General features: G+C 32.8%; 2 protein-coding genes across 7 annotated transcripts; one reads left to right on the top strand and one right to left on the bottom strand.

Annotated features, from left to right (window-relative positions):
• The first annotated feature begins 216 nt into the window (after positions 1-216).
• On the top strand, positions 217-2,967 carry LOC124834994 (F-box protein At5g46170-like). Of its 2 annotated transcripts, XM_088091726.1 has the most exons (3): positions 217-449; positions 537-1,691; positions 2,495-2,967. In XM_088091726.1, exons 1-2 carry the CDS (start codon positions 356-358, stop codon positions 1,679-1,681), a joined length of 1,239 nt encoding a protein of 412 aa, XP_087947852.1. In that variant the 5' UTR covers positions 217-355; the 3' UTR covers positions 1,682-1,691; positions 2,495-2,967. The 2 variants fall into 2 exon arrangements, with proteins under 2 accessions (XP_087947852.1, XP_047165792.1); XM_047309836.2 differs by having other exon boundaries at positions 392-1,691.
• A 6,818-nt stretch (positions 2,968-9,785) lies between these two features.
• On the bottom strand, positions 9,786-18,491 carry TCP2 (TEOSINTE BRANCHED 1, cycloidea and PCF transcription factor 2). Of its 5 annotated transcripts, XM_088115531.1 has the most exons (8): positions 18,345-18,491; positions 18,127-18,207; positions 17,962-18,026; positions 17,640-17,751; positions 17,392-17,512; positions 16,956-17,072; positions 15,140-16,790; positions 9,786-10,042 (listed from the first exon to the last, which is right to left on the bottom strand). In XM_088115531.1, the coding sequence occupies exon 7, from the start codon at positions 16,713-16,715 to the stop codon at positions 15,174-15,176; it is 1,542 nt and encodes a 513-aa protein (XP_087971657.1). In that variant the 5' UTR covers positions 16,716-16,790; positions 16,956-17,072; positions 17,392-17,512; positions 17,640-17,751; positions 17,962-18,026; positions 18,127-18,207; positions 18,345-18,491; the 3' UTR covers positions 9,786-10,042; positions 15,140-15,173. The 5 variants fall into 5 exon arrangements, with proteins under 5 accessions (XP_087971657.1, XP_087971656.1, XP_087971658.1 ...); XM_088115530.1 differs by having other exon boundaries at positions 15,140-17,072; positions 17,392-17,517; XM_088115532.1 differs by having other exon boundaries at positions 9,786-10,017; positions 15,140-17,072.
• Positions 18,492-23,760: the final 5,269 nt, after the last annotated feature.

Here is a 23,760-nt window from a genome sequence, read left to right as displayed (position 1 = left end):
TGAGTCAACCTATGAAATTAATTATCTGTCTTGGTATGGGTTAAATTGTGATGTATTGATGTAGTAATTTATTAAAAAAATAGAAGATTTTGGTAGATTTGAAAAATAGAAAATGAAAGAAAAGAAAAAAGCACAGGGTAGATGGAGAAATTAATTATGTTGTGGAGTTGATGAAATCAGAGAAGGTGGTTAACAAAAGAGAAGATAAGAAAAGGGGAGAAGAGAGGAAGAAAATGATGAAATGACACACAAGCACAGCCTCTACCACTGATCCACCTTTTTCCTCGACGCGCATAATATCTTTCTCTTTCTCTCTCTTTATCATATATGTAAAAGACAAAACCAAAAGCAGTGGATGTGTCTTCACAACCCACCATTTGCAGTCGCTTGCAATCTCTCCATATCCCTGTTTAGGCTTAAGCCGTTCTTAGATCTGCCTCAAAGGAACCCCTAAATTAAAAACCCTTGCGATCGGATCACCTAATTTCATTTCCTCAATTTCTCTCCTCTCTCTCTCTCTCTCTCTCTCTCTCTCTCTGCAATGTCATCTCAGCGCGCAGATCTAGCGTGCCGGATCTTCCCGGAACCCGATGCATCCCAAATCGACCACTTCGATCGTCTCCCGGACTCCCTCCTCCTCCTCGTCTTCAACAAGATCGGCGACGTCAAAGCCCTAGGCCGCTGCTGCGTTGTTTCTCGCCGCTTCCACTCCCTCGTACCTCAGGTCGAAAACGTCGTCGTCCGCGTCGACTGCGTCATCTCCGACGACGACTCTTCCTCCTCCTCCGCCGCCTCCGACAAGTCCCGTGGCCCTTTCTGGAACCTCCTCCGCCTCGTTTTCGGCGGAATCGTTAAGCCCATCCAAACCCTCGGCCAGTTCCTCGGCCCCAAACGCCCCTCCTCTTCCTCCCCCACCCCATCCTCCTCTCTTGCCGTCGGCACCGATGATGACTCGGACGCTGGCGTCACCCACCACTCCCCCACTCAGGTTCTGAAAAACTTCAATGAGATTCGCCTCCTCCGGATCGAGCTCCCCAGCGGCGAGCTTGGCATCGAAGATGGTGTCCTTCTCAAATGGCGTGCAGATTTCGGATCGACCCTCGATAATTGCGTCATCCTTGGCGCCTCCTCCGTTTTTCACCCGAAGGACGTCACCGACAGCGCCGCCTCCGCCGCCAATTGCACCGACGACAATGGAAGCATACCCGACTCGTTCTACACCAACGGCGGCCTCAAACTGCGCGTGGTTTGGACCATAAGCTCCCTGATCGCCGCCTCAGCTAGACATTACCTTCTGCAGCCTATAATTTCAGAGCACGGGACTCTCGACAATTTGGTCTTGACCGACGCTGACGGGCAGGGAGTGTTATACATGAATCGGGAACAGCTTGAGGAGCTGAGGGTGAAGCCCCTTTCGGCGTCGTCTGCGTCGAAGAGGACTCTCGTTCCGGCGCTCAACATGAGGCTGTGGTACGCGCCGCACCTTGAGTTGCCCGATGGGGTTGTGTTGAAGGGTGCCACACTTGTGGCCATCAGGCCCAGCGAACAATCCCCCAGTACCGCCAAGAAGGAGGCTTCTGATTTGTCTTGGGTATCCACGGCGTTTGAGGAGCCTTATCGAACAGCTGCTACAATGCTTGTCAAGAGGAGGACTTATTGCCTTGAGATGAATTCGTTCTGATGCATTTCAGGTACTGAACTTAACTGTTCGTACATGTGTTAATTTGGTGGATTCCCTTTGTTTTGGGATATATGGCCTTGTTTGTTTTATGTTTTCCTCAAAAAAAATTTCTTCTATCCGCATTTTGGATGTGTTTTGTCGCTTGAATACTTGAACATGGAACACCTAAAGCTGGAGAAGGATATGTGATGCCATTCAGTTTTTGGGTTGTGAATAAAACTTACATGCATTTTCCTAGGTGCTTTTTTGTCTCGGTAATCTACATTGGTCTTTACTGTTAGCCTTTTTTACTAGATTACCGAGGTGAAACTCATTGGAATGGGAGAATAACACCATAAACACTTCAGAAACTGTATCTAAGTTTTGTTCTTTTTTTGTTTTTAAAAACAAGTTTCAAAATTTGATAGAATTTTGATGAGAAAGTAATCAAATCAAGCAATACCTGCTTTTCTTGTTTAGTTTTCTCTTGTTGAAGTTTCGAAGTCAAAGTCTCTTTACTGTTTGTTTCACTTCAGTTTATTTTTTGTTAATTGCTTTTTGTGGCGGCTGCTTGACTGTGTATGTCTATGAAGAATCTGCCTTGCTAATCGGTTTGGTATTTGGATCAATTAGAAGTGAGCGTGTATAAAATGCATTTGCCATGTACTTTTTGCCAGCTAGCTTACCTGGAGAATTTCACCACTATTGCTTAGTTTTTATGTTCTGATTGTTTCCTTGTTTACCTAATGAGTTTCTTCTAGTTCAATGTTATGTCGTTGTTTACTTTATGAAAGTTTAGAACTCATACATATTTGTTGGAAATGGAAATTTCAGGAAACGTAGAATCATTTAAAAGGGGGGAAAGCTGAAGTTCTTCATAGATGGAAGGAATCTGGAAACTCAAATTTTATTTGGGCGGACATGAAGTGGAAGCAGTTTGGTCGCAGGAAACTTGCTCTTACCGGCTTCAGCAACTGTGGCCCAGACTCGAGTAGTTACTGAAGGGAACTGCAAATCATTCACCTGTCATGCTTAAACTGAAAACTGAATGCATCTGCTGGTTTTTTTAATTTGAGGCAATGCTTGTAGGAGTGCACACCTGCAACTAGGATGATCATGTAAGAGCTTTAAGTTTGTAGTCATCTGCCCTTATATCAGATCTCTGTGAATATTCTAGGTATCAGTTTGGTTTGCCTTTGTGATATATTTTTCTCGAGTTAAATGAGCAATGTACTTTGCTTCTGTAATTTTAAATAACTTCTGGATGAGGTCAATCATGCGAAATGCAATACTTGTTCCTGCGCTTACTTTTTGTCGTTTAAAGGTTTTGGTGGGCCTGAAGCAAGCAAATTGGTTTGCAAGTTACTTGTCGGTGAGAACTTGTAAACTGTTCAATCGAGACTCAAGCTAAGGAATGAAAGTGGAGCCGAAAATCTTGGCTTGTTTATTAAATGAACCCAACTATAACTTTTTAAATTTAGTCAAGTTAATTGAATTTGTGAACAGTTCAGATAGCTATTCACACAACCTAAAAGTGGCCACAGGCCACCATAAGCGGAGTGGAGTATGAACTTCTTAGATCACACCAGCAGTATATTTATCTTTTGGCAAAAAAAAGTTGTACAATACTGTCTGCGAGCCGATTGGATTTTGAATTCACACGTGTACGCACACTCAACGAAGGAGCAAAATTGATTAAAAACGAACGAGCTTTTTAGTGACAGTTCTGCTAGTTAAAATCGTCAGAGTTTTATATTATTACGTGCTAAAATAATATTATTTATATATTTCATTATAAAGAAAGTGTTTGTTTGGAGCATTAAATGAATAATGTAAGTACGTAATGAAATATTACCGTTTCTAACTTTTAATTACGTGTATTGGTTTCATTATAAATTATGACATTTTTTTCCATTTCAAAATAAGTATATCTTTTCTTTGTAAATCATTATTAAAGTTTGTATTAGTACTTTTTTTCACTAAATTTTTAATATGTTTAATGAAGACTTTTTTTAAACAGTTCCACGCAAAAAGATAATAGTTAACATTAAAAAAAAAGTGCCTCATTTGGATTTACAATAGGAGTATGAGATTTTTATAAACATGGTTAACTCAAGAAAAAGGAAGAGATTGAGTTAAAAGAAGTTTATATTAAAGTAGCTTAGCTGTTATAAGAGTTTTGCGATTATGGTTTATTATGTGTGGGTCGGGGGGGACAGAGAGTTGAAGGTATTTAAAAGTAATAAGAAGACATTAATTGGGTGAATGTAGAAGATTAGTTGAGGTTGCTGGTTGGGAATTGATACATAGTATGTATGGGTTTATTTAAAGCTCACATGATGTCCTCTTCATACTTGTTTTCATCGTGTCAACTGTCCAACCTTTCTTTCCCTCCTCAATGGTCCCCTTTTCTTCTTTAATGCACCACACTTCCACTTTCTCACTCACATCCCCTCTTCTTTATCACTCCATCATCCTATCATTTTACATCCTTCATTTTTTCTTTTTTTTTTCTATGTCAATCAACACTTTCATAATCAAATCTCTCTCAATACCAAAACACATTCTCTAAAGCTCCTTTTCTTTACATAATTTTTAGTATTTCAAATGTTTCTATAGATTCTTAGTCACAGATACCTTGAGTAGAAAACCAGTGGGAATAGTGTATGATCATCATCATTATGCGACCTTGCTATTTTTTTATAAGTTCTTAATCATTTAATATTTTTAAATATTATATTAGATGTATCTTTTTTATTCTTTATTAAAAGAATTATTTGGTGACGTAATTGAGATTGTGCTTTCTGGACATTATTGGCTACTGATTCAATTTCACAGATCACCAGCCCGTGGATTGATAACCCACACCGACCCACCCCTTCGTAATGGAAAGGAGAAAGAAATAGGCAGAGAAGCCAAAATTTCGAGTCTTTCTTTTTTCTTTTGTTCTGAGGTTGCAGATCAAAATCTTCAGATTTTCTGTTGTAAATGCCAATAATATTTTCAGCAAATTCAAAACACTTGCAATTTTGTTGTTGTTGTTGTTGATGATAACGATGTTCTTATATGATTGGGAAAATCACTCTTTTGTTATGTAAAAAGTCTAAAAGTAGATATCCTTTTGTTTATCACATTGATAGCTTGTAGGTGAGAACTTTATTTCTAATCATTTAACTCAACAGCTACCACCCATTTCACAAATATCCCTTCCTATCCTCCAAGATCTTTTCTTTCAACCCCCCAAACATAGTTCTAAAACTTCAAGCTTCAAAACGATTCCTTTTATAACTTCTTCTATCGAATTACACTGATCTGTGTAAGAGAACTACAAAATCAAATGTCTTTTTTTTTTCTTTTGTATTGTCTAAACATTCACTCTTCTCTCCTTCCAACCAATCTGTTATATTATTATTAAAGAAAAAAAAATAGAATAATAAATTGGCTTGTCTTTACCTAGAAATGGGTCAAAGCAGACACAAAATTAATGTGTATTATAAAGATATGTTTGAATAAAGTTAGGACGAAATAAAGGGCATTTGAGGTGAAGTATGGTGCGGTATAGAAAGAAATGTCACTCTCAGATGTCAGAATAAATAACCATTGGAGAACATGAGATTGAAGCAGTATGGAAGTTGAAGAAGGTGGAGTCTTATGTTTTATAATTGAATTAGTCATTGTCTAAGCAGACAAGTTTCCATTCTATTACATCATGGGTACAATGGATTAGGATGAGGTTGTCATAGTTATGTTTTATCTTATCTAATATTTACCTCCATGCCATTTCTTTCATTCAATCATCAATGTAACGAGAGACATGGCCCATCTTAGAAGATGAGAGAAACTACATCCACTGTTCTTGCTTTATTTTTTTATATGAAATCTCATAGTGTTTCGAAATTATTTTAGGTCTGATTAATTCAAACTAACCTATCATGAATGAAGTTGTTGAATCAATGATTCAAAGTTGACTAGGGTCAACTAATAAATGAGCAATGTCCAAATCTACCATATTGCCCATGAAAGAGTTATTAGTAGCTTTTGCATTTGGATACTACACCAGTAAGGTGTGAAATATGATTCCCACACAATGTTTCTCTTCTTCTTTTTTTCCTTTTCAAAACAAAAATCCTTAATTTTACCATTGACTAATGTTATCTAAAAGATTGGTTCATCACAGAACTCTTAAGTCAAAACTTTGAACTTAGTCTAACCTTAGACAACTATTTATTTGTTTGTATATCAACAGTAGATTTTTTTTTCATTTAATATTTAATATTTTATTTTAACAAAAACATTATTTTTTTAATGATTTTTTTGAAAGTTCTACCTCAATTAAATATAAGATCAATTTAAAATATGTAAATAAATTATGTAATCAACTCAAGGTGAGTCATAACTTACACATTGTGTAAACATGGTTTTATCAAATTGAGTTAGTTTTATTAACAATACTAAAAACTATAAAAATATATGTCTCACACCAATTTTAAAAAATAAGTCTCTTTTCTCTTGTTTCAACAAATTTCTTTATCATTTTTAATTTTTTGTTTTTCATTTCTTCATTTCTTTAATTAAAAAAAATCACTGTCATTTCTTTTGGGTCCCAAACTTTTAAGAATTGCAAAAGTAATACTATTTTTTCCATTTCCACAATTTTCCAATCATTAAAAAAAAGGAACGCTTCAACGAAAAACATTGTGCTTTAACTTCGCTTCACGGCCTTTATCCAGACTTGGGAGAAAAGACGTTTTTGTCAATTCTGTCTTAATTACACTTAATAATATGATTTTGACCGAAGAACTTCGCAGGAAAAAGATGTTCCTCTGTATTTTCAAAGCAAATTAATGCTCTGAAAATTTTGTCATAATTTTTACCCGATTGGGCACTTAAATCCCATAGCTATCAGAAATTGCAGACACATTACAGTTGTGATGACAGAGCAAGGAAAGGGTGCTTCCAAGAACCAACCTTTATCTCCTTAGAGTTTTTCTTCTCTAACAAACAATGATTCATAACATGTGTTATTTTATTACGTACTTAGCTGTTTCTTCTTCTAACTTTATCTGTTTGTCACATGATGTACCTTATACCTTTGCACACATATACAATCCACGTGAAATGAGGTCTAGAGTTTGTGACTCATTGAACAGAACCTTTCTTAGTTCAGGGAGATAACATGGGTAAAACTATATATAAAAAATTAACACCATTTTTTATCAAAAATCTTAAATTAATGTATTAATAGATTTTTTATTTTTATATAATATTTAATTTTTTTATTTTTATCAATCTGAGACTTAGACTCGTAACTGTATTTCCAACAACCTTACCATGCAAGAAAGAGGTCTTTTTGCGCACTCATAAGCCTTTGTTTTTCCATAATGTTCCACTCATGATTCCTTTGTTTTCTTATTAAGCATCATGCATTGCTGATTTTATATACAATTAGGGTTCAACATGTCTCCTTCTATTTTATTCTACCCTACTGATCTTTAGCAAGGGTAGATGCATCCAAGTGGAGGAATAATATAGGACACAGCAAATGGTGAAGAAGCCCCCACATGCTAATATTTATGCCGGCACAGTTTGTGACAGTGAGGGACTCAACCACTGGACAAGACATGATTAATATAAACTAATCAAAAAAAGCAAGAATTATGTATACTGTCTTTAGGATTATCTAATTATTGTACTGTTTTGCATCATCACACTAGCATTTTGGAGCATTTTCAGGTGGCACTTGCATCCTCCAAATGAAACTCCTCAACTTTTTCTGCTTTTGGCCTTTTGTTCTGGTTTGCTGTCTGTAGGAGCTTCTCGTTTGACCTTTAGGGTCTCAAGCAATTAATTAAATGGGTAGATGCATATTCAAAGCTGCATCTTTATTTTTCTTTCATGTCATTGCAGGGTCATGAATTCATGTATTCATGCCTTTTATTTTATTAACATCTGCTAAGATTTCTTATAATATTTCTCTTGGCTTCTTTTGAAAAGTAACACTCAATTTTGCTTACAAAATTCGCTCGTATCTCTAGCCTCTTCCTTTCTTTTCCCTCTTTATAAGCTAAAGTGCCTCTGATATGTTTTGTCATTTTAAAGTGAATAATATCGTTTGCTTCTCATCTTCACACACCAAAGAAATTGGATTTATTTATCTTTCTACAGCAATGACACTCTTTGTTTGGATCAAGTTCATATTATATAAATTCATTTTATATTGTATAAGTAGACGTAAATTTTATTTTACAGAGTTAACTTTGAAGTTTCAGAGCATACTTTGCAGGAAACACTTTCAATAACTCCTTATTTATCGAAAATGATCTCAAATCCACTTTTCAAGGGCCAAGAAAGGTACACAGAATGGAGAGTCTATAATTCTACTTGTGTAATATAGAAGAAACACAGAATTTCAGTTCCAAAAATGGTTTGAGTGATCAATTACCAGGAATCAATCTAAATTTCGGATTTTGTTATTGGGCTTGCATCGCCTTCCCGCGTGGGCTTTTCTTCCCTGTTCGGGTGATTCTGGACTAGAAAAAATGAGAGTTGTTAAATGCACCCCTTTACTAAGTAAACACGTATGTTTCTAAATCATTAATAATAATCCAGTTCTGTGGAACTTCAAAAAATCAAAAGCTGGTATAAGGTAATCATAACATAACGATTTGGTTTAAGGAAACTTTAGTTTAACTTTATGGGGAATAAGTAGTATAAGATAAAAAAAAATCACAATTAAATTTAATTTAAAAGAAACATATGCCAATATTAATAGAAATTTGACCTTAGACGAACGATTAATGTTTTACTAAATTAAACAAAAAAATACCCTGCATAGGATCAAGTCAAACATAACATATGAAAAATATATAAATTTGAAAGAAGCGAGAATGTAAAAAACTTTTAAGTTATTTTGTTGAAATATAAAACTTTTATAACTTTTAAATAATCAAATTACTATCATAAATTTATTAAATTTCACTTTTTTTTTCAAAATTTCCACCTAAACAATAACTTCTTATCATATAACATTTAAATTTTTTATAAAAATAATTACACATATTTAAAATAGTATTTATTCATTTTTCTTAGTTAAGTGTTGACAGTTTTTTTCTTACTTTTCGTTTACAACACGAAATTCTATAATTTACAAAATAATATCAATCCATTACCAATTGAATTTGACATGTGCAAGACAGACAAGAAGAATAATGATATATCCTATTTTTTTCAACATTTTATAGAGAAAACATTAAAGAAAAACAAATATATATTTAGTTGTTTGGAAACTTAATAAATGATCAATGTTTTTTTTTTATCTAACAAGCAGAAATATTAGTAAGATTTAAATATTTCCGAAAGAGAAATCAAAGATTGTAATTTTTAGCAAACTTTGGAGCATTTTACAAAAAAAAAAAATATTTGTATCGTAGTCCTAATTTAGGTTAATGTTGTTTGTATAGCAATTTAAAACAGGTTTGGTTTAATGTAGTAACTTGGAAAAGTCTGTAAAATAAATTAAGCCAAATAAAAAAAAAGGATTACTTAACCACCTAACGTTTTTTTCTTGACTTATTTTACGTTCAACATAAATGAATTAGGTTAAATTTATCTTCTGACATATTTAATAAAATAACTATTATTGGAACATATACATGTACTATAATTTTTATTTATTTACTAAACTGTTATATTTAAAATTAAAATTAATTTCATCAATATAATTTAAATTTTTATATAGTTAGTCAGAAAAATAAGATAGCCAAATTTACAAAAAAGATATTAAGGATTCTTCAGCCAAATTTCTAAATAACAAACAAAATTAAGTTTTTTATAAGTCAAAATTAACATAGGTTAAAACAATACGATTTTGAAAAGCTAATAATAAATAACTTTTACAAATTGCTTTATCCAAAAAGGTTTACCTCAAAAAGTTCTTAATTTTCTCTATAACAACTATTCATACGAACACAAGTATTCACCAAAATCAGAAGCAAAAGTCTTAGGGAAGAAAAATATTGATGGTTGCCAAAAGAATTTTTTTTTATCCTTTATAAAAGTGTGCCATGGGAAAGGGCACTAGAAATTTGAAGTTTTTAGTTTCCTACAGATCTTCCCAACCAAACGGTACAAGCAACTTCAGAATCAATATTTTAGAAAATGAAAATATCTTCAAGCAACATTCTTTTACATTTATCCATAACAAAGTACTGTGCACGCTGCATAACTTAATAGATATCCAAATACTCAGTGTAATTGAATGACTCAAAATTATCCAAAAAAAAACACCAACAATACTTGATGACAGCAACTTATCCTCCATTATGCAGAAGCGAAGCTGGGGACACAACTTGCTGCTCCTACAAAAAACAAAGACCACAATCCCTGCAAAAATGTAAATAAAAAACAACTGAGAAGTTTCATTATGATTATGGAAAGTAGAGATTTTTGGCTAACAACACATAATATGCATTTCCCTATGTCTAACTTAACTCCTCCACATCAAATTTGGAAAACAGTGACTCACAACGTATGCAAATATCAATGAATAGTAACTTACAAAACTTAACAGTTTATCATAATTTAGAAATGTATGATCAGTAGAGCAGTCTCAACCTGGAGTTCAATTTATAAAAATGTGTGACCTTTTAAATATATATATGGCATAAAACCAAAACTCAAAATTCAACCAGCAAGGTCAGTGACTCAAGTTATGGCAAGATGTGCTGAATAAACAAAGACACCTTAAACTGAACAGAAATTTCTGCTATTCCCTTGTCCTTCTCTGTTCAGCTGTCTATACTTTGAATCTATCGCCTTTTTATTATAATATAAAATGGTTAGGAATACAGTTCTTACGGTACTGAGAAAATAGCACACTTTTTTGTTGCAAATTCCAAATTTTCAGCATGAATCCACTTTTCTCTTCTTGCTTCTATAATGTGATATTCTGAATCCACTCAGTTCCAAACTTTCCATTTCCTTAACCAATTTCTTTCACTTAAAACATCACATCCTTCATTGCTTACTAGTGAATCACTTTCTTGCCCTGATCAATACTGATCAAAAAAATTTCTGCCCTTCTCCAGAACACAAAATCCAAAACATCAAACATCTGTGAACAATATTTGAGGCTTTTCAAAATTGTACTGCTTCATTTATCGGAAACTTATATGTGTAATACATCTATTCCTAACTCATACTTAAGTCGAGGTAGGTAAGAGTAAAGATCTCAATCATCATACTAACTTCTCTATCCTTTTGAGGCTGATGTCAATTGGGTCAAAATCTGTAGTTATAATTCACCCTTTTACTAACAAATAACTATAGTCATGAAGAAAGAAAAGGAAATTAATGAAAAGTGAGAAAGAGCAACGATGATCCAATCTAAATACATTACAGGGCCTAAAGCCATATACTAAATAAGAAACAATCTGTATAGAAGAATCAGTATCTTGAAGTGATCCAACTCCTAGTTCCATTCATTTCAAAACGAACTCTAACTAAGATTAATTGTATCAGTACTTCGGTTAAAGTTCACACTTAGCACTGCAACAAGGTTGTCATATATGTGAAGATTACATCATGTGCACAGATTATTGAACATAAGCGGAAGATACCACCGATTTGGTTACAACATCATAAGATCTATATCATTAACCAAGAGACAAAGCTATATAAAAACATTCCCATAAGAGGGAGACTTACTCTTACAATATTCATATTTACATACTCATAATTCTCTTTTTCGCTTAGTGACTTGAACGTCATTCTTAAGTAACCCTCCTTTTGGTGTTCTCCACAACTCACCTCATACCTCAAGAGATTCAAGATCTTAGCCCATTGAGAGTTTGGTCCAAAGATGTTTGATTTTTGGTAAAAACAATTAGCATGCTCATTCTTGCTGAGACAAAGTGTATGCTCAATAAACAATTTTACTGTTTCAAGCTCAAGGAGCATTTGATTTTGATATCAAATTCTTTATACTGTTCTGTATACATATTTTCTTCATGGATATCTTTCAAAATTAATCTGTGGTTACTCACTCTCTTCTCTACAATTTTAAATGATACATTTGAACTTTATTCTAAAAATATTTAAGAGCACATTTCATTTATTGAAAAACAATGACTACACAATAAAAAAATCCCCGTTTCCTATTTCGTTTTAGAAATTACCTTGAGATATAAAACAAAACAAAAGACTAAGTGTAGAAAAAAAAGGTTTGTATGATATAACCTAAATGTCAAATATATCCATCAACTTGGTTAAACCTTATGAACCAACAAGCCAAATAGGGCTCATATCCTTATGTCGTGTGCATTAACCACTACAAATTAGTTTTTTTCTTTTTTTTTGTATTACGTTTTACATTTCTATTTCTCATTCCCCCCTGTACAGAATATAATAAAGGAAATTACAGTAAAACTAAATTATACTATAAATACTGATTTTAATATTTTAAGATAATCCTATAAAATCCTTAAGTCATTTTGTTTTCTTTTTTTTTGGTATTATTCAGCCCTGAGGACAAGGTCCTTATTTAAAATGATAGGGTGGCTCTAAAGAGACCCAAAAGAAAGAGACTAGATGGGCATAATAATTTTATATGATGTTCTTAAAGTATTGAAAATAATTTTATTTGTTTTCCTTTGTATTAGATGTGTTCACTGACGGGTTATTATTTATTAGGATGGTTATTTAATGACTACTTTTTTATCATCCTATAAAATGGTTGAAGTTTAATTCAATCCTTTGCATTTACTTAAATGCTAGAATTTAATCATATTTTAAAATTTGGAATCTTCAACCTGTTGAGAATTATAGATTCATCTTTTGAGGTATTAATAATACTTAAACAAGGTTTAGGTCCCCATAATACACATTCAATTTTAGTTTGGAGTACGCAATAACTTTTTTTTTTCAAATTAGGTACCTAATAAATTAAATATTTTTATTTAAATCCCCTATATTACCTAAGTCGGTTCTACTGTTCACGTGTATATACTTTTCTTTTTTCCAAGACTTAAACCAAAATTTTATAATTTATTTGGTATCTAATTTATTACATACTAAAAATAAAAAGTTGTCACATACCAGGGACTTTAAACACTAAATTTGCATTATATTGGTTACTCATAAGTTCTATTATAATCTTTGGCTGAGACAAGAAAGATATATTCAAAATAACTTATTCTCAATTCTTAGTTTGATAGAAATGTCCTAGAAATTAATCTAAAATAAAAGATTTTAGAGAAATGGAATTTTGGATTTGAACCATGCCTGGAAGGAATGAGGTGTGGCACGTTTCTTATTCATACTACCAAAATTATAATCACAGTTTACAAAATATAATTATCCTTCTGTCTCTTCTCTAACCTCGCTATACTATCTATTTAAAAGCATCTCTAAACATAATTATCCTCACAAAAAAAGAAGTAATGTATTATAGTAGCACAATTCTGATAAAAATCTATGCTAAATTCTTCATTGTCCCTTTTCTTTTCTAAACCAATAATTCATTGTTCCAATGTATCATTAGTAGTACTTTGCCATCCAGTAATTATATACATCCATTATGTCAAGAGAATTAATTGCATCGACTCCTTAAAGATAGTGATAATTATACTTGCAATTAAAATTACATTTGTTTCTGATTTTATATATTATTTTTGCACGTTGATATATGTTCTTTTATTGAAAATTTGTACACTGTCTATTTTATGTGTGCATAATGCACATAATACTTTTAAAAATACAAAAAAAAAAAAGGAAAGTTAAAGTTAATAGTATTGTTTTTCAATGAAAATATGCTGTTCAATCAGAGATAACTTCAAAAGAAGAGAGTGTATCGTAAAAAGCATTAATGTGCTATTCTAATTCAATTCTAACACATCATTAACCAATAATGACGTGTCATTTGTGTTCAAATGAGTGCTACCAATAACATACAACGTAAATTTAATATAATAATGTAGGAAAAGAACCAAACACTCACACACAGGTAAGGACATTTATAACATTCATGGTATGTCACCTACATTTTTACATAAATTTTTCTTAAAGTCAGCATTACTTAAACACACTTGTAATTATAGATATACCTCCCCCATTTTTGTTGGAAGTCCCTCTGTATTATATAACAGTCATTTTTAAGGAAAAATTGTTCTTTTTATGTCATTTTTAAAATTTCAAGATAACATTTTTTTCCCAAATATACACTTGTTTTTCATTTCATTATGCATTGGAAATTGTTTGGAAAGAAAAAACTAAAAGGGGCATGATAGGCAAATTACTTAAAATTGCAGTAAAAATAAAATAATGAAATGTTTTTCTCGGTTAGGGTGAAAGAACAGTAAAAGACTATTTACATAGCAACAGATAGTAGGCATGTGTGTGTATTATATACATGAGTTGGTTTGTGGTTGAAGGGTGAAAAGTTGTGGGACATGCATGGAGGTTGTTTGAGTAGATGAAAAAGGTCATAAACGAGTGGTTTTGCTATCGAAATGGAAGGAAGTTGGTGGGAGAAGGTGAGAATGCGATTGGGGAGTGAAATTGTGGGACGTGTCATGTGCAGTGCAGGGTTGGGGAGTGAAAAATTGAATTGGGATCTTAAAGCCATTTTTTGTTTTGGTTTTGGCAGAAAAGTGATTAAGCTGCTACTGCACACATGGTGTTTGTTGTATTTACCAGAATAAAAAGCTACACTTGGCACGGACTCACCAATGCCAGAGAGAAAGGGAACCAAGGAGAAGCAGAGAACAAAAAAGGAGACAAACAGTGGAAACGCTATTCACGCCAATTCATGCACCAGTAAGACAAAAATATAAACGGATAGCATCCCATTATATAACTATGCTCTCTGCCCAACTTGTTTATGCTTACCAAGAAAGCAAACGGCTCCTGGTATTGCACAATGCACTCATTCAACACATCAATCCATGACCACCCTCTTTCAAATTCATTAAATAAATTAACCAAACACACGCTCTCTCTCTCTCTCTCTCTCTCACACACACACACACATTATTAAATATCCTCAAAGGCTTACAAGTGGCAATGCATAAACATATCGACGAGTAAGGGAAAAAAATGACAGCTAATTAGCTGCTGCTCCTGTCATATAATAAGTATATGGTTTAAGACGAAAATAAAGTCTAACTGTTGTTTTATTTTAAAATTAATTAGTATCGGTTACATTTTATTTATACTTTTCAATATAATATATCTTTATTGTACTACGTCGTTTGCAATAATCAACGGTAATAATAATGTTCATTTTATGAAACTACTAGTCCTTTTTAATCGATGTTAAAACAAAACATAGAATGATAGTCGATACGAGGAAGGACTATGCACCGATCGAAAACAATAACAGAAAAAAAATGACAGCAAAATCAACTACTATGTACCGAACAAAAACAAGAACGAAATAGGAAAAGGAAAGAAAAAGATGAGGAGAGTTTATTTTTGTCTTACCAGGAAGAAAATAAACGTGGTGTTCCTGGGGAACTTAGTTCTTTCCCTTGCCCTTGTGGTCAGAATGCCTTGTTCCGTCGCCATAGCAAAGTTGCAAGCGGCCATCGAAGACGGGAGAGAACTGAAGGTGGTGGTGGTTGTTATTGTTGTTGCTGTCAATGGTTGGAGGAGCAGAAGAAGGAGCGGGAGCTCCGATGAAGAAAGGTAGATTGGATGATCCGTCTAAAGGTTGAAACCTCTGGAGGTGAGGCAAAAAGGACGGAGAATTGGACTGAAGGGTCCCCCTATTGAAACCAGCAAGGCCCGAAGAGATGCTGAAGTTGAGGTTGTAATTGTCACCCCCGCTGGGTTGAGAAGCAGAAGAAGAAGAAGTCACCACGGCCGGCATGTTAAGGTGGTCTGGCATGAACGAAAAATGCTGCATCTGATCCGAGTGGTTTTCTCCACTGAATGGTGAGATGGGAAGGGCGTGTCCCAATTGGAACTGTCCTGAAGAAGATTGATGTTGGTGTTGGTGTTGGTGTTGAGTTCTTGCAGATGATGATGAAGGTCCCACCAAGAGGCCTCCTTGGCTGAAGTAGTCCATAGGTGTCACTGTCGAAGACCAATGTTGTTGTTGTTGTTGTCTTCCCTTGTTGAATATATTGGCCTCGTCATGACCTTCATGGATCTGATGAACAGATGATCCATTAGGACTTGCTGTGGTCGTGGGATTAACCGTTACTGTGCTCCCAATCCCACCGGTGAGAAGCTCGGTGAAGGAAGCAGTGTGAGACATATGGTTGGGGTTGTTTACATTGTGGTGTTGGTGGTGGTGGTGTGCAATGCCAGACTCGTTTTCTTTCTCTTTCTCCTTCTCCTTGTCCCTATCTTTTCCCTTATCTTTTGCAGCTCTTACCCTTGCCCTCTCCCTTGCCTTCACACGGTTCACACGGATCTCAGACCTAGAGAGGGACAAGCCCGAACCCTTGCTTGTCTCGGAAGTGCTGCTGCAAGCAGACTTGGAGAGAGAGAGGTTCTGGCTTTGGTTTTGGCTCTGGTGGAGGAAATTGGTGTCTCCATCTGCATCATCAAAGGCCTGTGGTTGAACCCCACGTTGACCACTGGTTGGCCTTTTCTCGTCACTTGGCTGCTTAGGGGTATCAGGGAAGGGGTTGTTGAGAGAAGGAAGCTCTGAGATAGCATCTGAAGCAGCATTGATTAACCACTCCACAGCCTTACTGGGCTGGTCATAACCCAAGCGATCTTGAAGGTCGTAGAACTGAATGGCAGTGGTCACCGAGAGCCTAACCCTTCTGTCTCTTAACCCCTTTGAAGTCATCACCTTGCTGTGCCTGTCTTTGCCACCAGATGCTCGAGACACCCTAATGATTCTCGAAGAGTGGTGCCAGCTGCTTTGGAAATGGTTTGTGCTGGCATCACTTCCTCCTCCTCCTCCACCGCCGCCGCCGCCACCACCAATACCTCTTCTTCTTATGTCTACCTCTTCTTCCTCCTCTTGGTATTGGTCGCTCCGTCCATTTCCAACTCTAGGGAACTTACACACTGCCTGTGCTTGAATCTCATCCTCTTCCATATCACAGACACGGCTTTTTTCCAAGCTACGCACCCCACTTGGTCTTCTTCTTGTTCTCTTATCCCACGGAAAGTACTGGAGAGAGAAGAAAAGAAAAATAGAGTCAAAGTGCCAATGGATGAGAGAGTGCACAGAGGGTGGGGTTTTTGTTGTTGCTATGTGCTTTGCATTGATGACTACGATTCAGAATCAGAGAGTACTTTGGCCGCGTAGTGATAAAAAGGCCTTTTATTTACGCACCGATAAATCGCGGTCCAAGTCAGAAGCCCTTGATAAAGCTTTTCCCAATCGCAGAAGGAAAAGAAAGCCTTTCAAAAGCAAAAGACTGAGTAGGTCGCAGAGCCACAGCCTCGCCTCCTGCAAACCAAAAGCAACACCACACCCACAACAACAACAAAAAAAAATTAAATTAAAATTATTACCATCATCCCCAAAACAAGAGAAGTTTATTTATTTTGTACTTGTTTATAAAAATAAAATAAAATAAAGCCATCAGAACATTCTCAGGTTCACTTATTACACAGCAGATAGGATCTGAGTCTGACCATGTTGCTTAACACTCAGCACTTTAAAAGGTATAAGCCTAAACGTTTTATTAAAAACCATGAAACTTTAAGAAAAGGTATAACACAAATTATGCTTGGAAACTCCTACATATTTGTATATATGTACCTACCTTTGATCCAAGTCTTCGCGCTTTGTTTTTAAGCTAAAGCAGCAAATTTTGCAAATGGGTCGCGGATCTGCACCAAACTCCTTTTGGCTTCGCCTTGTATCTGCTTGTTTATAGCTTTCTCCTGTCCTTAAAATTAGCAGACATTACGAAATCTCATTAGAAGCCACAATAACCTTTTTCATTGAGGCGTGTAGTTTGGAAACTGCAATTACTCTTGAGCATAAATTAAAGAGGTCGAGGCTTGTTACTTTGAACATTGTTGGATCGGGTTTTGTGGAAGGTGTTGAGGTCTGGAGAATAGAAAGGGAAAAGAAAACAAGGCCTGAGGTTGTCGTTCTCACACCTCACAGATCTGTGAACCTGGAGTTCCATCAATGAAACAAAAACCAAAAGGGAAAATGAAATTAAGAACCTGCAAATATCAACTCATTAAAACACATTATTGCATTTTCAGATCAGTTCCACCGTTTTGTCAACAGAAAAAAACAGTCTTTCATTATTTGCAAGAAATTCAGACTCATTAAAACAGTATAAATACGAAGAAAAAAAAAGGTTAGGAGAGTAATAGACCTTTGTTGTGTTATTTCAGGAATTGTTGAATTTTCCAAATGGTCATGCTTTCTTGTCAAGTGCACCTTGAAATGTAAAGAAAGAAGAAGAAAAAAGTTGAGCTTTTTTTGTCGTTGTTTTCTTTTCCTCTATTCGAAACAAAGAAGTTTGTGTCCAAGACAAAACCTTAAATCCAAGACCAGAGCTCATAAGCATGTTTTGGTGCTGAATTTTGAGCTCGGTTTACTCTCACACATGCTTCTCTCTCTGCACATGGAAACATAAAACCGGCGTTATAGAATGAGTGAGAGAAGAGCGACAGAAGAATGTTCTAAAGGAGTGTTTGGATGGTGAAAGAAAATTGTGGTTATGGTGAAGGTACGAGTACAGGGTCGAAGTTGAACCTCTACTGAAAGTGGGTTAAGCCGAAACCTGAAACATGAAGTGAAAAGAGGAAGGCGAAGAAGAACATAGAAGAAGAGATTGTTCCAAAAATCACCGGGCTTATCGGGAAACGGCAGACACTGTGCCGTTTCACACTTTTATGTATGTATAACTCTGCTTCTTCCATCTTTGTCCCTGCTTTTTCCTCATTTTACTCGTTTACCACTCTGCTCATTCATTATTCTCATTAATTATACAATCAATATTATATTTATTAACACGATATAATAATAATTAAAGTCAATATTAAAACCAGTTTCATTTGAATCATTTTGTTCTTATTCAGAGAATTCTGTTTGATTTTTTCTTCTCACCAGATTTGTGTTTGGGCTCATATGGAATTGTTTATCACTTTATTCATTATTGTTTCTCTTACTTGTTTAGGTTTTTCTCTTTAGGTCCCTTTGTCATGTGGCATTGGGTTTCTTTTAAAGTGGGTGACCTTTCTCTGTTGTCGTGGAAGCCTTTCAATTATTTATTTCTTTCCTTATAGATATATAATTTAATTTTAAAAAACAAGTTAGAAGAATTTTAAAAAGGTTTTTCTTTGTCAAATGCTTAGTTAGAATTATATAAGATGTGATTAAATTTAAAAGCTAGCGAGCCAAGTCACCCAAAGAGGGGACCCCAGAACTGATTTTTATGAATGAAATGAAAGTAAAATAAACTAACTCATTTATGTTTCGTACAACTTCCCTTTCCTTCCATCCAAGGTCAATCAATTTCAAATTCAAACAATCAACCATGGTAAAGATAGGAAGGAATTTAAAAGGCTGCGCTGTATTATCAAAAAATTTTATTTTTATTTTTTTTCTATCTTCTCTCTTCTCACAGTACCAACCACGCCTTCTAAACTTTATGATGTTGGGATATCTCACACAAATTTTACTACTTTCGTGTATTTTGGTAGAAATTTCACGTCATTCGAGATAAAATCAAAATCAATTTATAATATATAAATAAAATATAAATCTCGTGTTTTTTTAGATTGAGTATATTTTAAATTTTTTTCTAATATGATATCAGAATCATATTAAAAGTTTGGTTTTGTATCGATTAGAGATAAAACTAAATTATAATATGGATAAATTTTTACTTTTTTTAAGAGTTTATACTTACTTGAGATTTCACTCTTTTAAATATAAATTTTTTTTAAAGAAAAAAAAGTCATGACTTTAAAACATGGAAAGAAAATAAACACTCCTAGTCTAATAATGTAGCCTGATTAGTTGTCTCCAAGAAATTGAATAACCAATTGCATTTCATAGATTCCAAATTGAATTATTAACCCCCTAACAAAGAGGCAATTGTTTTGTCCCACTGTCTTTTTGAAATCTCTCGTCCATCATTAAATTAAACTACTATCATTATCATAACTCTCACTCAAATAATTAAAACTATGTTCTACTGAAATATAAATTTAGTTTTTAACTGAAATTGCTTAGAGAAACAAACTTATTTAATCGAATTTTTTTTTGTCTCACGTGACATGTTATTTTTTATGAATATTTAGTTTATGGTATTTTGTTAATTAAAGTAGACAAATGTGGGTATTTGAGAAGCGTCTCTGTCCGAATGAGTGGATAAATATGAATGGTGTCTTTTAGCATATATTGATATCTATGCTGTAGATGGAACTGGCAAGAAGCCGAAGTGTATTTGAATTGTGGAACAGATCAGGTGGGTTTGCTCGTCGATATCCACACACTTTTTCTTTTAAATCTTAATTTTCCAAAAATGCTGATTTTATTTATATAATCATGTCTGAGTAAAATATTTTACAGTTACTTCTTTTAACTACTTGAGTTTCAAATCAGTTATATTTTTTAACTCCTGACCCTTCACCGCTTTCTTTTTAAAATTAATGAATATTTTTATTAGTTTTTATTAGCAAATAGTTTGGCTCTTCTCCACCTCAATATTCTAGTTTCAAAATTGTTGTATTAAATATATTGCACTTAATATATATATTAATCGACTCTTGATATGTTTTCTATTTTCGGAGATCTTTCACGAGGTGTGTGGTTATCGCGTATAGAATAGGTTGTGTTATAGATAGAGTGAATTGTGGGTTGTGAGTGGTTCAATTTCTAATATTGTTTAAATTCTTACTAAAGGTTTACTTATAAAAAGTCCTCTTATGTTAAAATAAGTGGATAACTCTCTAATTAGTAATTAGTGTATCATGTTATTTTAAAGTCATACATGAAATCTTTGCATATAGTAGCTGCGATGAAATTTATTTTTTTTTGTCGATCTACTCATATCTTCATTGTGAGGTTAACTTGTTATTACCATTATTAATTTTATCATATTATAATAGATTGATCATGTTGTTTGGTCAGGATAGTTGGCCACTTGTTATTACTATTGGTAATATCATTCTGTGTAATTAGTCGATCCAAAATGAGATATGAACAAGTTGGTTAAAAAAGTTTTGTTTATGAATGATTGGTTTTGGAGTTCGAATAGAATAGTTCAGTCCAAAAATGAATTTTGTTTATAAATGACTTAAAACGTTCTACCTAAAAAGCTCGAATTTATTTTAAGAAATTTATCAAAATAACTCGATAAAAAAACTTGATTTGAAAATTTTGACTAGAAAAAAAAAAAGTAAACCGACATTATAATTTTTTAAAATTTCTCCAAAATAAAATGTTTATAGATTAACGCTAATTTCAATCTCTAAACCGATGAAACTTTTAATATCTAAAATAAAGATAAAATTTAGTGTAAATTCTGAACTCGACACAAAAGTTATATCTTCTTACTTTTTGTTGGATTTTAATATCAGATTTGACTTTACTTTGGTGAAGTAAACAATTGTTTTCCTTTAAAATGTGGCTTGCAAATAGCTAACACACGATTGGGGAGGTCAAACTTTTACATAAATATACGTATTAATTTGATTAGCCCCACATATTACACAACATAATTATTATAGGTAGCATTTTTATAGTTGTGCCTACCTAATATGCCAATTTTGTAGTTTCAACTAGTGCTGAGTTTTATTTTTATTTTTTATTTTTTATTTTTTGAAGGAAAGTGCTAAGCCCAATAGCAACCAACACACCAAAAATATCTGGAAAAAGTAATAGGAATGGGTATAATGATCTTAGTCTGAAAGTTCACACTCATCATTTGTTGTACTAATTTTTGTAACAAGAGTTTCAATCTCTTATTTTGATATATTTAAAAAACGAGCTTTTTATTTTTTATTTTTTTAACTCTTTATTTGTTTTCTGCTTTGCTTACTTCATTAAATATGTAAAATAAATCTATTTTTAAAATATTTGGAAACCCAGAGCACTTAAGGAAAAATAAAACATTTTTTTCATTCCTTTACATCATGAATTAGTATATAATGTTATATAGGAATCTAAAAGACAAAAAAAGTACGTATCTCGTCAGTATAGAATTTTGAAACAAGAATATAAAATCTACATAACGCAAAGAGTCATTAGGTGTGAGTTTATTATTATACACAAATGATCAATATTAAATATTTAAAAAAAAAAACTATCACTTAAAAATATCACTCTAAACTGTTTATATGTTTTATATATTTTAATTTAGAGTAATTGACACAGAATATAAGAATGAAAAGATTATAAAAGTATAAATTTTTGTATTTTAAAAAAAATAATAATATAAAATAAGAAAAGGTACGATCAAATGAAGATAAAAAATTTAAGTGTGTTAAATAATTTTTTTTTTAATTTAATTATTCATGATTAAAATCTAATGGTCAAAATTTATTCTCCCCACTATTTATGTATCACTCAAAACCACAAGTTAAATCCCAATGCTTTTAATTTCTTTAAAGATACATAACTTTTACATTCTTTATATTTCAAATTATACAACTAATTAAATTCTTTGCTTTTCTTTTTGTATTTCATAATACTTACTTTTTTTTCTTTAATTGTATTTTAAAAACATAAAAAAGACATGTAATTGAAATTGTTGATTTTTTTAATAAGTGGTTACTTGAAAATTTATATACGGTGCGTTCTTGTGTTAATTTGTTTTAAACTGTATATAATAAAAAGATATCGTGTGCTTTGTGTAAAAACCCGATAATTATTTAAGAATAATATAACTAAGACAAAGTATGAAAATTTTATTAACTAAGTATAAAATCTATAAACAGAAAAAATTCAAGATTATTTCACAAAAATCAATTATTCCTAAATATACTGTTTATTTACTTTATTTGTTTTTTCTATGATTTTTTGAATAATTTATTACTTCTTTTGTAGATTATAGTCCACATCAGGGACTTGGTGGAAAATATATTAAGTTTGTCATCATAATTTATTTTATAATGTGATCTTTTTTTTTCTTTTTCGTAAGTTGGTTTTAAAAGATTTTGCATGCACGGAGATTGCGAGTATTGCATATGATTCTTTTAGGATAATGATGAATCTAATAATATAATGGTATGCTCGTATCGTTGATAATTTTTTTTATGTACTTAAGCTTAATTAACCGAACCTTGACAAATGAGAGTTAGTTTTATTTATAGTAATACATCGTGATAGAAGATATAGATGGTTAATATGTGATTCTTTTTCACCAGTGTGTATTTTATGCAAGGATGTCATTTGATGAAAATTGTGAAACTTATACCTTTTGAAAATGCAAAGATATTAAATTATCATAGTTTAATATCTTAATTTGTTTATTTTTAATATTATAAGGGTTATAGAAAAGTACAAAATTATGTTGTAAATTATTTGAAGTTTAAATAGTTGTATAAGTTACTAATAAAATTGGTTGATTTTGAATTTAAGTTTGAAAGTCTTTAAAACGTATATATGTTGATTTACATTTTATCAAATTAAAGTCATGTCAGCCTTTTAAGTTATTTAAAAGTTGAAAACTTATTATATTGAACTTAGGTATTAAACATATTAGTCCCATTGAATGAAGTTGTTTTTTTGGTATTTTTGCTCAAGCAGCATATTTGCGTTCAAACAAACTATAGTAGGAAATCAACATTTACTACTAACTCCATTGTCATTCAAACGATAATATGAACATAAATTCAACAATTTTTTTTTATAAGATATTTGTTCAAACAAAAAATATTTTACTCGAGCAAAGTGACTTTTACTCAAATAAAAAAAAAATACTTTAACAAAAAAATCGGTTTTTGTTTCTTGTTTTAATCGATTTGAATGAAATATTACATTGGTAGGTTTAGAAAGTATTGAATTTAAGATTTGTATAAGATACACTGATTTTACTTGTATCAAACTTCCATAAATAAAAATATCAGACGGTAAGAGTAAATGAAATTCATATAATTTAATTCAGGATGTGAAAGATAATTATATTTAATAAATCACGAGAGATTTACCTTGTGAGTAA

This window comes from Vigna umbellata, chromosome 5, assembly GCF_029865625.1.
Source record: "Vigna umbellata cultivar VRB3 chromosome 5, Vumbellata_1.0, whole genome shotgun sequence".
NCBI lineage: Eukaryota > Viridiplantae > Streptophyta > Magnoliopsida > Fabales > Fabaceae > Vigna > Vigna umbellata.
The sequence above is the reverse complement of the archived record's forward strand: the minus strand, read 5'-3'. Positions and strand labels throughout refer to the sequence as shown.